Source organism: Mizuhopecten yessoensis, unplaced genomic scaffold, assembly GCF_002113885.1.
Source record: "Mizuhopecten yessoensis strain PY_sf001 unplaced genomic scaffold, ASM211388v2 scaffold9833, whole genome shotgun sequence".
NCBI lineage: Eukaryota > Metazoa > Mollusca > Bivalvia > Pectinida > Pectinidae > Mizuhopecten > Mizuhopecten yessoensis.
In genome coordinates this window covers 229,068-241,842 of record NW_018408245.1, presented here as the reverse complement: position 1 = coordinate 241,842, position 12,775 = coordinate 229,068, and the positions used below count along the sequence as shown (strand labels likewise).

The 12,775-nt window shown below is 38.8% G+C and overlaps 1 protein-coding gene across 5 annotated transcripts in view; it reads left to right on the top strand.

The window, feature by feature from the left end:
* LOC110458811 (dipeptidase 1-like) overlaps positions 1-12,099 on the top strand; it is a 54,384-nt gene extending 42,285 nt beyond the window's left edge. For all 5 annotated transcript variants that reach the window (XM_021510734.1, XM_021510730.1, XM_021510733.1 and 2 more), the window contains 5 exons: positions 553-729; positions 2,779-2,875; positions 6,873-6,948; positions 7,288-7,423; positions 8,310-12,099. In XM_021510734.1, coding sequence (XP_021366409.1) covers positions 553-729; positions 2,779-2,875; positions 6,873-6,948; positions 7,288-7,423; positions 8,310-8,399 — 576 coding nt within the window. In that variant the 3' untranslated portion in view covers positions 8,400-12,099. The remainder of the gene's footprint in view (positions 1-552; positions 730-2,778; positions 2,876-6,872; positions 6,949-7,287; positions 7,424-8,309) is intronic.
* Positions 12,100-12,775: the final 676 nt, after the last annotated feature.

The following is a 12,775-nucleotide window of genomic DNA, read 5'->3' as shown; positions in this document are numbered from 1 at the left end:
CCGTCTGGTTCCTACCCGTCTGGTTCCTCCCCCGTCTGATTCCTCCCCCGTCTGGTTCCTCCCCCGTCTGGTCTCTCCCCCGTCTGATTCCTCCCCCGTCTGGTTTCTCCCCCGTCTGGTTCCTCCTCGTCTGGTTCCTCCCCGTCTGGGTCCTCCCCGTCTCCCAATCAAATGTGGGTTTTTTTCCCCAGCAGAGCCTTCAGATTCATCGAAGATACGTTCAAAGTTAGTTAAATGTTTTTGAAATCATTGACATTTTATTTCGGTAAGTAATCACTGGCTCATTTCGCTAGTTTTAAAAGACAAATTAGTCAGCGATCACGGCAGTCTGGCTATCCCTGATCAAGCCGTCCTTTATCAAAATGATTTTTAACAGCGAATACGGAAAAATTATTCTCGTAAATCTGTTGGTATCTATTTCATTAAAAGAAAATTGTTGAATGAACAGAAGTATATCTAAAAATAGAAAGTTTTAGAAAAAACTCGATATTTGATTAGCAGAAGGTTATTTAACAAACAGGAAATACATAAAAAAAAAAAAAATATTAACAGAAAGTAATTCTGGAGATGAATCGTCTGGGGATGTTAGTGGATTTGTCACACGTATCAAAGAAAACGATGACGGACACTCTCGATATCACAATGGCGCCAGTCATCTACAGCCACAGTTCCGCCTTCGCCTTGTGTAACCATTACCGCAACGTACAGGACGACGTGCTCCGTATGACGGTATGTATACATGTTATCATTACGTACAGGGCGACGTCCTCCGTATGACGGTATGTTTTTATGTTATCATTACGTACAGGGCGACATGCTCCGTATGACGGTGTGTATACATGTTATCATTACGTACAGGATGACGTACTACGTATGACGGTATGTATACGTGTTATCATTACGTACAGGACGACGTACTACGTATGACGGTATGTTTTTATGTTATCATTACGCACAGGACGACGTACTACGTATGACGGTATGTATACGTGTTATCATTACGCACAGAACGACGTATTACGTATGACGGTATGTTTTTATGTTATCATTACGTACAGGACGAAGTGCTCCGTATGACGGTATGTATACCTGTTATCATTACGTACAGGACGACGTCCTCCGTATGACGGTATGTATTTAGGTTATCATTTCGTACAGGACGACGTCCTCCGTATGACGGTATGTTTTTATGTTATCATTACGTACAGGGCGACATGCTCCGTATGACGGTATGTATATATGTTATCATTACGTACAGGACGACGTGCTCCGTATGACGGTATGTTTTTATGTTATCATTACGTACAGGACGACGTGCTCCGTATGACAGTATGTTTTTATGTTATCATTACGTACAGGACGACGTGCTCCATATGACGGTATCTGTTTCTGTTATCATTACGTACAGGGCGACATGCTCCGTATTGCGGTATGTATACGTGTTATCTTTACGTACAGGACGACGTGCTCCATATGACGGTATCTGTTTCTGTTATCATTACGTACAGGGCGACATGCTCCGTATGACGGTATGTATACGTGTTATCTTTACGTACAGGACGACGTGCTCCATATGACGGTATGTATTTATGTTATCATTACGTACAGGACGACGTGCTCCGTATGACGGTATGTATTTATGTTATCATTACGTTCAGGACGACGTCCTCCGTATGACGGTATGTATACATGTTATCATTATGTACAGGACGACGTGCTCCGTATGACGGTATGTATACGTGTTATCTTTACGTACAGGACGACGTGCTCCATATGACGGTATGTATTTATGTTATCATTACGTACAGGACGACGTGCTCCGTATGACGGTATGTATACATGTTATCATTACGTACAGGACGACGTGCTCCGTATGACGGTATGTATACGTGTTATCTTTACGTACAGGACGACGTGCTCCATATGACGGTATGTATTTATGTTATCATTACGTACAGGACGACGTGCTCCGTATGACGGTATGTATACATGTTATCATTACGTACAGGACGACGTACTACGTATGACGGTATGTATACGTGTTATCATTACGTACAGGACGACGTCCTCCGTATGACGGTATGTATTCATGTTATCTTTACGTACAGGACGACGTGCTCCGTATGACGGGATGTATTTATGTTATCATTACGTACAGGACGACGTCCTCCGTATGACGGTATGTATACGTGTTATCTTTACGTACAGGACGACGTGCTCCGTATGACGGTATTATATATGTTATCATTACGTACAGGACGACGTCCTCCGTATGACGGTATGTATACATGTTATCATTACGTACAGGACGACGTTCTCCGTATGACGGTATGTATTTATGTTATCATTACGTACAGGACGACGTGCTCCGTATGACGGTATGTATTTATGTTATCATTACGTACAGAACGACGTACTACGTATGACGGTATGTATACGTGTTATCTTTACGTACAGGACGACGTGCTCCTTATGACGGTATGTATACATGTTATCATTATGTACAGGACGACGTGCTCCGTATGACGGTATGTATACATGTTATCATTACATACAGGATGACGTACTACGTATGACGGTATGTTTTTATGTTATCATTACGTACAGGACGACGTACTACGTATGACGGTATGTATACATGTTATCGTTACGTACAGGGCGACATGCTCCGTATGACAGAATGTATACATGCAAACACTGTATATTATATCGCTTACGGAACAAAGTAATATGCTGACAAACTAAAAGTGTTTACTCGGAGTGTTGTTATTTTCACAGAAAGACAACGGCGGAGTTGTGATGGTCAACTTTTATGATTTATACATCAACTGCTACCCGTCCAACCAGACAACACCTACACTGGACCAGGTAGCAGGTCAGTTCATCAATTCAACATTTACCGTACACATTCATAGAAATACAAGACCAGGTAGCAGGTCAGTTAGTCAATTCAACATTTACCGTTTAAGGATATGGTGGTTGAAATGATGTACCGATTAGTTACTATTAAGGACCTTTCTGCTAAGTATCTCATCAACAAATCAAAGCAATACAGTGTCAACAGTTATCTCCCCTATCTCTGTTACCAAGGTAACCTACCCTACCTCTGTTACCAAGGTTACATCCCCTAGCCCTGTTACCAATGTTACATACCCTACCTCTGTTACCAATGTGACATCATTTACCTCTGTTACCAAGGTTACATCCATTACCACTGTTACCAAGGTTACCTCCCCTACCTCTGTTATCAAGGTTACCTCCCCTACCTCTGTTATCAAGGTTACATCCCCTACCTCTGTTATCAAGGTTACCTCCCCTACCTCTGTTACCAAGGTTACCTCCCCTACCTCTGTTACCAAGGTTACCTCCCTAACCAAGGTTACATATCTTACCTCTGTTACCAAAGTTGCCTCCCCTACCTCTGTTACCAAGGTTACATCTCTTACCACTGTTACCAAGGTTACATATCTTACCACTGTTACCAAGGTTATCTCCCTTACCTCTGTTACCAAGGTTACCTCCCCTACCTCTGTTACCAAGGTTACATTCCCTACCTCTGTTACCAAGGTTACATATCTTACCACTGTTACCAAGGTTACCTCCCCTACCTCTGTTACCAAGGTTACATATCTTACCACTGTTACCTCTGTTACCAAAGTTATCTCCCTTACCAAGGTTACATATCTTACCACTGTTACCAAGGTTACATCCCCTACCTCTGTTACCAAGGTTACCTCCCCTACCTCTGTTACCAAGGTTACCTCCCCTACCTCCCTAACCAAGGTTACATATCTTACCTCTGTTACCAAAGTTGCCTCCCCTACCTCTGTTACAAAGGTTACATCTCTTACCACTGTTACCAAGGTTACCTCCCCTACCTCTGTTACCAAGGTTACCTCCCCTACCTCTGTTACCAGGGTTACATCTCGTACCTCTGTTACCAATGTTATCTCCCTTACCTCTGTTACCAAGGTTACATCTCGTACCTCTGTTACCAAAGTTATCTCCCTTACCTCTGTTACCAAGGTTACATCTCGTACCTCTGTTACCAAGGTTACCTCCCCTACCTCTGTTACCAAGGTTACATCTCGTACCTCTGTTACCAAGGGTACCTCCCCAACCTCAGTTACTAAGGTAACCTCCCCTACCTCTGTTACCAAGGTTACCTCCCTTTCCGCGGTCACCATGGTTTCTTAGTAGACGTCTATCATAAAGTTGTGGGTTTGTTACAACTCGTATTATGTGGAGACTCAAATGTAACCACGAACAGAGAAAAATGCATGCCTCCATTCCAACATTCAATTTTATCAATGTTTTCATTTTGTTCTATAAACTGCAGTTACTTATTTTTTGTCTGGCCTGCAATGGCTGTCGAGGAGGCGTAAACGTTTTTGCGTTTAGCTCTGTTTCTCAAAAGAGTATAGGTAGTAGACCAACAAAACTTGGACCATACATGCGTCTTATATACTTCACCTAAATCCATGCATCAGTTGTTGGATGTGCCCTTTTATTTTGCGGTCCAGTGACTTTCACAGCATTTTCATCAATGTTAAGTTTTTGCATTTAGCTGTGTGTTTTATGCTGTATCTCAAAAAGTTTAAGTGTTGAACTAAATAAACGTGGACTGTAGTTGTTTCAGACAAAGTGTATCTCAAACCCTGCATCAGTTGCTGAGTGTGCCCTATTTTGCGAACTTCAGGTCGAACTAACAATGCTTCACACATTGAATCTTAAGATCAAAGTGGGAACACAGGCGAGACATCTAATTACGTGTTATTCTTTTTGTTTATAAATATATAATTCGTTTTAAAGAACTATTGATTCTGAAGAAAGCGCTTATCAGTGTTCTGGCAATTTCGCCACGCTTTACTAGTAAGCGTGTTATCTTGATGGCATCTACACGTATGTTGTTTGAATTTTAAATGTTGTTAAATTCAAATGAAAACAAACACATATCCACATTTCTACATATGCGGATTATGTCCAAACCTCACACAACGATCCGCATTATATGTGGTGTCGGCAGACATACCATCTAATAACGTAAGTCTTGTCTGCATGCACCATATCATGTATAGTGCATGTAAAACGAACTAGGCTTGTGGAATATTCATCGAACCCGTGCTTATACATTATTCATTCTTTTAGAAAGACGAAATGCTAGCTGAACAGAAAACATACTTCTGTTGAGCAATTTTTTCGAATGCCCATTACAAATAAGAAAAGCGTTTGTTCTACAAGAAAATGTGACTTTTCAATTCGATACACTATTTACACCACCTTATACTAAACTGAATTAACGGCTTCATTCTCATGTAATGGGAGTTTGGTTTTTCCACGAAAGGCGAATGGCATGACAAATAAGTCCTTATAGATTATTTTGTAAAAAAAACAACACGTAACAAAGACCTATATAGACCAGACTGAATTCTTGGTTGACAATACCACGTTTGCAAGATTTCAATTTCATTTTGAGGTACTAACGTATATAAATTATGTATTTGTTTGAGGAAAGGTTATATATCACAATTAGTCAGTGTTTATGTGTGACGTTTCGATGGTTGGTACGGTTGGTACCTAGACCTATCATCTTAATGTATACAAAGGTTTATTAAAATGCAAGTATGTACGACTTGCCATTAACTAATACATACCGATTCGGATACGCTATAAGCGTATGCGCACCGAGTTGTTTCATATGCACGAAATGGCAAATCAAACAGACTAATTGATTCAGCTACACTTTGTTTAATACCTGTGTTAGTGCAGATGAAGGTGGCAGTGCACTTACTGCTTTTTATACATAACCCTTTTTACATTTCATGCTCACCCACCTGGAGAAAATGTTTAGAAATACCGATGATGTATTATTGTCTTCAAATCATACGAAATTTAATCGATCATATATACTCTCCTGAAATGGAAATCAATGGCAATACTGACTCTTCTACATCAGCCGCACGCTGATCTTTACTCACAATATAACCAACGGGAACGGCTTACTACTAAACTGAATGATAATCATTCATTGAACTTTACCTTTCTTAGTAGTAACATCACTGGTTCCTATACTTAAGGTATTTACATATCGATGTTGATTCGATATTCAGGGGCTTGCTCCGAATATCATGATGTCTGAGATAGATGTCGACTGCTGACAAACAAACTTACAACACAGGGTTTCCAAAGATGCAGATATGTGAAGATGATAGACAACTTTAACGGTCGCCTTCAAGATTCTGCTGGCATTACTCTCTGTCCTTGTGTGAGATGAATACAGAAGTAAACCATTTCGCCCATTAGTGATTATTGTGGTTTTGTTGACACTACCCCGGTTTTCTCTTTGACAACATGATATTACACGATTTTGTCTTACAATGAAGCAGAAAGTACTTACCATTCCGGAACACCTGATAAATTCTCCTTTCAACGTTTCAAATATCTTCATTGAAAGTTTTTCCTTTGTTTATATTTTGCCTTTGTTTCATCGATCTTTGGGTTCGAATGACGGTTTTGCTTACACTCATATTGTATTGCCATTTGGACAGTACTACTGCACTGCCATTCATTTGCACAGTACTGATTGTGCGCTTCTTCTTGCGCGCTGTAAGCGTGTATTAGAGAAACCATATCGTTTTAAAAATCTTGCATTAGAATTTTCCCGTTGTTTTCATGCATGTACTCCACGTTATGATTAAGTGTCTCAACAGCAGACTCGCCTTATAGCTTAGAACTGTCGTTATCAACAAAATCTGAACGTCTTAACTCCAACATCTTACGGTTCGGTATGCACCAAGCTTAGGGGAATATGTGATCATCAGAATGATAGCATGACCCTTTCGGATGACAGTATGAATATGTTTGTGTTTCAGATCACATAGAGTATATTAAGAGGCTGATTGGTGTTGACTACGTAGCTATAGGAGCCGACTATGATGGTGTCCCAACGTAAGTATTACGCTGTCAAATACACGGTTTGGGTGGCTACGAGTCGGACAGGGGGTGGTCGACATTTGGACAGGGAACTTGCGACGGCACGATGTAGCCGTTTTAAACAAAGATATTTATTCATAGACCAGGCCGCTTTGCTAATAACAGTCTTTGACAGTAGAGTAAAACAGACTTGTTTGACATCTTTAATTGTGCTCAAACAAGATGAGGATTATATATATTATACGCCTAGAGATTTAACCCTGAAAGTAAGTTTATATGCTTTAGATTCTTCGTACTATATCTATAATTCTAGATATTGCAATCAAAAGTAAGTAGACATGTCACCGTTTTCAGACTTCCTGTGGGACTTGAGGATGTGTCCACCTACCCGGCTCTATTTGCCGAGCTGGTCAGCAGGGGCTGGACACAGGAGGAGCTCACCAAACTGGCTGGGAAGAATCTCATCAGGGTCCTCACCGAAGCGGAGAAGGTAACGTGACGGCTATGTTACACCTCCATGCTCTAAACATACCAAAAGGTCTTCATAGTTTAACACTAAGCGGGATACGTGTTTAGGTAGTTTAATACTGCTGAGAATATGTAAATTACTGGTCATTCTTTTAAGTTCATGAACTTCGTTTTGTTGATAAACTAAGTGATACATTTGTTGGTGCTACGGTTCATGTTAGGTTGTTAGGTCATAGAGGAAAAACTGAGAAATTGAAAGATCTTCCGAGATTATTGATTAATAAAATAATTAAACTTCGAGAGATTATTATGTCTCCCCTTGGAATGAAGGGAGATATATATTTTCAGTGCTGGTTCTTCTACTAATAATGTATTGTCTGGGTCGTAACTTGTAAACCATTAGATGGATCACGAAGAAACGTGTAGTGTACCATCATCACCCACAGATGATGTGCAGTGCACTGTCATTAGGTCACCGTGACCTCGATCTCTAGGTCAAAGGTCAAATAAGTGCAAACTTTTCAGTTGTAAATTTTGAACTTTAATGGTATTGTGACCTTCCACGTCATAACTTTTTAGTTCACAAAACAAGCCTGGAGTTGATAGAAGTTTTAGAGTGACTGTCAGGAAAGTTAACACTGACTATAAGAATTCGGAATAAGATTCGTCAGTTTGGTATGAATAATAAAGGCTAAGTTTGTCTTGAACACAAACAGGAATTAAAAACTTATTTTGCGAGCTTTCAAAAACGTATGTTCCCTTTGTCAAGCAAAGAGTGCATTATTAGAAGATTTAATGGGAAAAAGAAAGGTTGAAAGAATATTTAACAACTGATTATTGACGTAAGATTGAAACCCCGGGATGGTTTTTTTATCATTAGAAGTGTCACTGCTGTTGTTGGGTTACAGGTACGTGACCGCCTGGCGTACATGAGTCCGTACGAAGACGAGCTACCCCTGGGTGGACTATTTCCTAATCAGACAGACTGCTGGTCATGATGTCATGGTGACCCGGGGAACGCATTATGACGATGGCTTTCTACAGAGTAGTAATACTATAAACATTACCGTGATGTATGGAGATTACTGGTACAATTCTTGCTGGTTAAGTATTTTGTGACATATGACGATTCATTAAAGAAATTATAATAATGCCAGTTAATATAACTGTGATGTATGGAGATTACACTGATGTTTGTTGACAATCTGGTAACCAATGAAATGATAGGGATGCTGGTTTGCCGCTCCGGTGATTTATGGATCAGTGTATTCACTAACACGGCCTATATATTAGCCTAGGTCTCGGGTGTGCTGTTCTTTATTAGTTGATGAAGACTGAGACAGATCTCCAGACTGTTTATCTGTAGAAATCATATTGCTCTTTATAGTATTATTTTTTTAATTGTCTGTAGTTATGTATATTAAGGAGAGTATTCTGTAGATTTTGACATTTGTCTCATGATTTAACAATATGAATTCACTGAGAGGCTTAAGTAAAAACAAGCAAGCAGACGGACAAAAACATGGACAGGCCAATTCCAGTGTTGACCCACTCTAAAACTCCGTTTGGGCACTAAACCTACTTCAGTAAGGCGACAATTTGAACAAGTTAAACAAAAATCTCTAATTTTGAACTATTTGGCTTAAATGTATACATTTATCTAAAAAACGAAATACCAGGGAAAAGAAACGAAGAATAACGAAAGTGACGTTTTACCTCAATGCGTCGCCTGTGACTCCGCATTGGGGTCCAGGTAATACACCACGCTATAGTTTCCATCTCCTGTAGCAGGAAATGTCTTCTTGTAACCATTTCCACCTATTTGTGACCTTTGACCGGGTTTTGAACAATATCACAAGCCATGCCGTGTACAAGTATATTTCTGTAAAAATGTCCAGTAAAATGCCCAGTTATGCAGAGATTGTACTCGCCTTATCTTCCTAAATTTAACATTGTAGACAGGTCGCGGGTGGCGGGTGTCATCGATGAAACAGAGGACCCTTACCCTTCTGGAACACCTGTTCCATAATATCTGGAACACCTGCTCCATAATATCTGGAACTACTGTTCCAGAATACCTGAAGTTTTGATTAAAGTTTTTTTTTTTTTATAATAAACGCCATCCATGTTGTTTGTCATACTTTTGTGTATTTCGATCTGTTGAGAAAATCTGTTTGCAAGCAATAAGTAATTTGAAAATAATTGCTATTTGTTGCATTAATTTTGAATGATTTATTAAAAAACTGAAATGCATGAAGTGTCTTCAAATTAAATCTAGTGAAAATAAAACATTTCTAAACATTTTGTTCTTTTTCTTCTAAACACCATTTTCCAGCATATACAATATATTGCGTACCCCTCTCACTAGATAGTAGATAAATTATAACAAATTTTGATAGCTTTTGGCTTCCATTTCATCTTCTCAGCAAGAGCTTTTTATGGTGCCAGCAAGTATTGTGCACACATATCATCACACTGGGTGTTAACAGATAGGTTTTTACAAAATATATAGTAGATAAAGCTAAATAGGCAGTCAACACCAAGTCGGTAGAAACTGAAAGGGCTGACAAGAGCAGGGTGTGCAGAGCATTATACGCCCTCAACCAATTGGAGGAATTGGTGTCATTTGTATATGTTGGTGCATGCTACAATAATTCACTGCCACGTGAGTATTAAACCATACCAGTTTTTAGTTGTCTCTACGGCTGGTCTTTTACCTGTCCGACGAATTGCAGTCACAAACTTCACACTACCAGAAAGTGTTCCCAACAGAAAAATCTAAGCTGCAAAGGCCTATTATTTCTGCGAGTGTATAAGGGAAAATGGGTTGTCAACTGAGAATTCTTGGCGTGAGGTTCCTTGGACAGAGAATGAAAGCTGGATGTAATGTTAATTATGTTTTATTTACCATGTTAATATATATATATATATTATCTACATCTAGCAACAAGTAACACCTAGATCACACACTTATACAACATAAACATTGGCCTCAACAGCAGCCAACTACACAAACATAGCAATCAAATCCTAACATCTCAGTACCATTACCTGTAAACTAATGACAATTCCCTGTACACTGTACTGACAATGAATGGAGCATCAAATCTATTTTCCATATCATTTAGGAAACTCAAACAGGCATTTTACTTGTGTCTATCAAAATTTGTGTAATGATAAATCTTAAGAATAAAAAATTGAAGTAACATAATAAACATAGTTACGATCAGTCAATGTTACTGGTCCTAATCACTAACTCAACATTGTAATTTATCACTAGAGTCATTACGTTGGGTAAGTTTGAAACATACTAAAAAACATTGTTCTGTATTTCAAACATGAGGTCCATAGGGTCTGTATCGCTCACCTGGATATTTATTTCCAAATTTTGGTTCTGTCTCTCAGCATCCAAGGAGACAAAACCCTTCCTTTAAACAACATTTGAATGTCTGGTCGACAGGATACCTTCAGTAAATGTAGTTAAAATGTGATCAACTGTTAAGGGGGAGTAGACTTTCAAATACTTAAACAACCAAATTACCATGCTCAACAAGAGGGAGCTCAACTCTCTCTTTACACAACAAAGGATTCCCAAGTCAAAAATGCTTCATATGAAATAAGGTTAATGTAGGAATAGATAAGTATATGGTTACAGGGAAGGCACTTCAACTATCTCCATGTTATGATCAAGGGACTACATCTCCTGGGGCAGGGAAGGCCCCAGGGGCCAATCATTGTAGCATGAGTGTATTTGACTCTTCGTACCATGAAACTAGTCCCAATGGGCGAGCAGTACTCCTCCAGCAATTATGGTAGCATTAGTGAATGATTTTTCTTCCTGCCCAGGGATTGTTAATAGTTATCGGATCGAGATCCCTACTGGTTCTGTGTTATAACCCAGGGACAGATCCAAACCCCTGGACCAAGTCTGATAGCATTACTGTGTTATTTTTTTAGTACCCAGAAATCCTCTTATATGTTAATATGGTTATAGGGTTGATATATCGGCTGCTAAATGTTGACTGATGGATAAACGGACGATGCACCACTGCATAAACTTATCTGGCCCTATATGCTCAGTAACTTTCCCTTACAAAAGCTATGATTCAAATTAGTGCTTTCCTGAGAGCTGTTCTTATAGAAGGCATGTTTTAGAAGGTTTCCCATTAACTATATGTTTTAAGACTTTGTATTCTATGACAATTTACACTTTTCAGGAATTTTGTAGAAGGTATTGATTACACACTCTTCAGTTTCTATCTCAATATTGTGATATGGTTATTCCTGTCTTACTTCCAATTTGGCAGATAAAACCCAACAGTATTAACACAAAAATATCTCATCAACCAATTTCAACAGGAAATTAAAAAAACTCTTTGTAAATGTATTCAATCTGTATCAACACGAAACAATAGATATTAAAAGAAAAACATCTTGGTTACACCAGAGCTATGTTAAACCAAGGTAAAAAGCTACTGGGTTCCAAGAGATGCCCAAACATTCAGAAAAATGGCCAAGTCTGATGATTAATGCCCTTCAGGATCACCAATCTGAATCATAGCTATTGTTTACTTACGATCCCCCTAAAATCTGAATCATAGCTATTGTTTACTTACTGTCCCCCTAAAATCTGAATCATAGCTATTGTTTGCTTACTGTCCCCCTAAAATCTATTATCTACATCAGTGTAAAAAAAAATACTTGGCATTGTAAGGATATAAATGCAATGATCTGGTCATAATACTTGCGATAACATTTTGAAAACAAAATCAAGTATACAAGTATATCTTGATCATCTACAACAGTTTTAAAGGTACCTTTTAATATCGTATTGGCTAAAAAAAAAATTTTTAGGAAGCAACAAGAAGAAAATAAATGTAAACCACATTCCAGGTAATGCCACATTTTCCCTATAACATGATGTTCAGGGTATCATACCATATACAGGTGAACTATAACATTACTCTAACAAACAAAAAACATTTCTCTACAGGTTAATTAAGTCAAAGCTGAGATAAAACCACCCTCATGAAGTCCAAAAAGTGGTCTCTTAACACAGGTGGTCTCCTAATACAGGTGATCTCTTAATACAGTTGGTGATCATATGAGGAGGTTTGTACTGCATTTCACATGTATTCTGTCGGTAAACTGATACCAATCGTTGTGTGTTTGAACAGTAAACGATGATGTCATCAATACATGTGTGTTCCAACAGTAAACGATGATGTCACCAATCCATGTGTGTTCCAACAGAAAATGATGATGTCACCAATATGTGTTCCAACAGTAAATGATGATGTCACCAATCTATGTGTATTCCATTAGTATACTGATGATATTACCAACACAGTAATTCACCTGTAGAACATTTGCT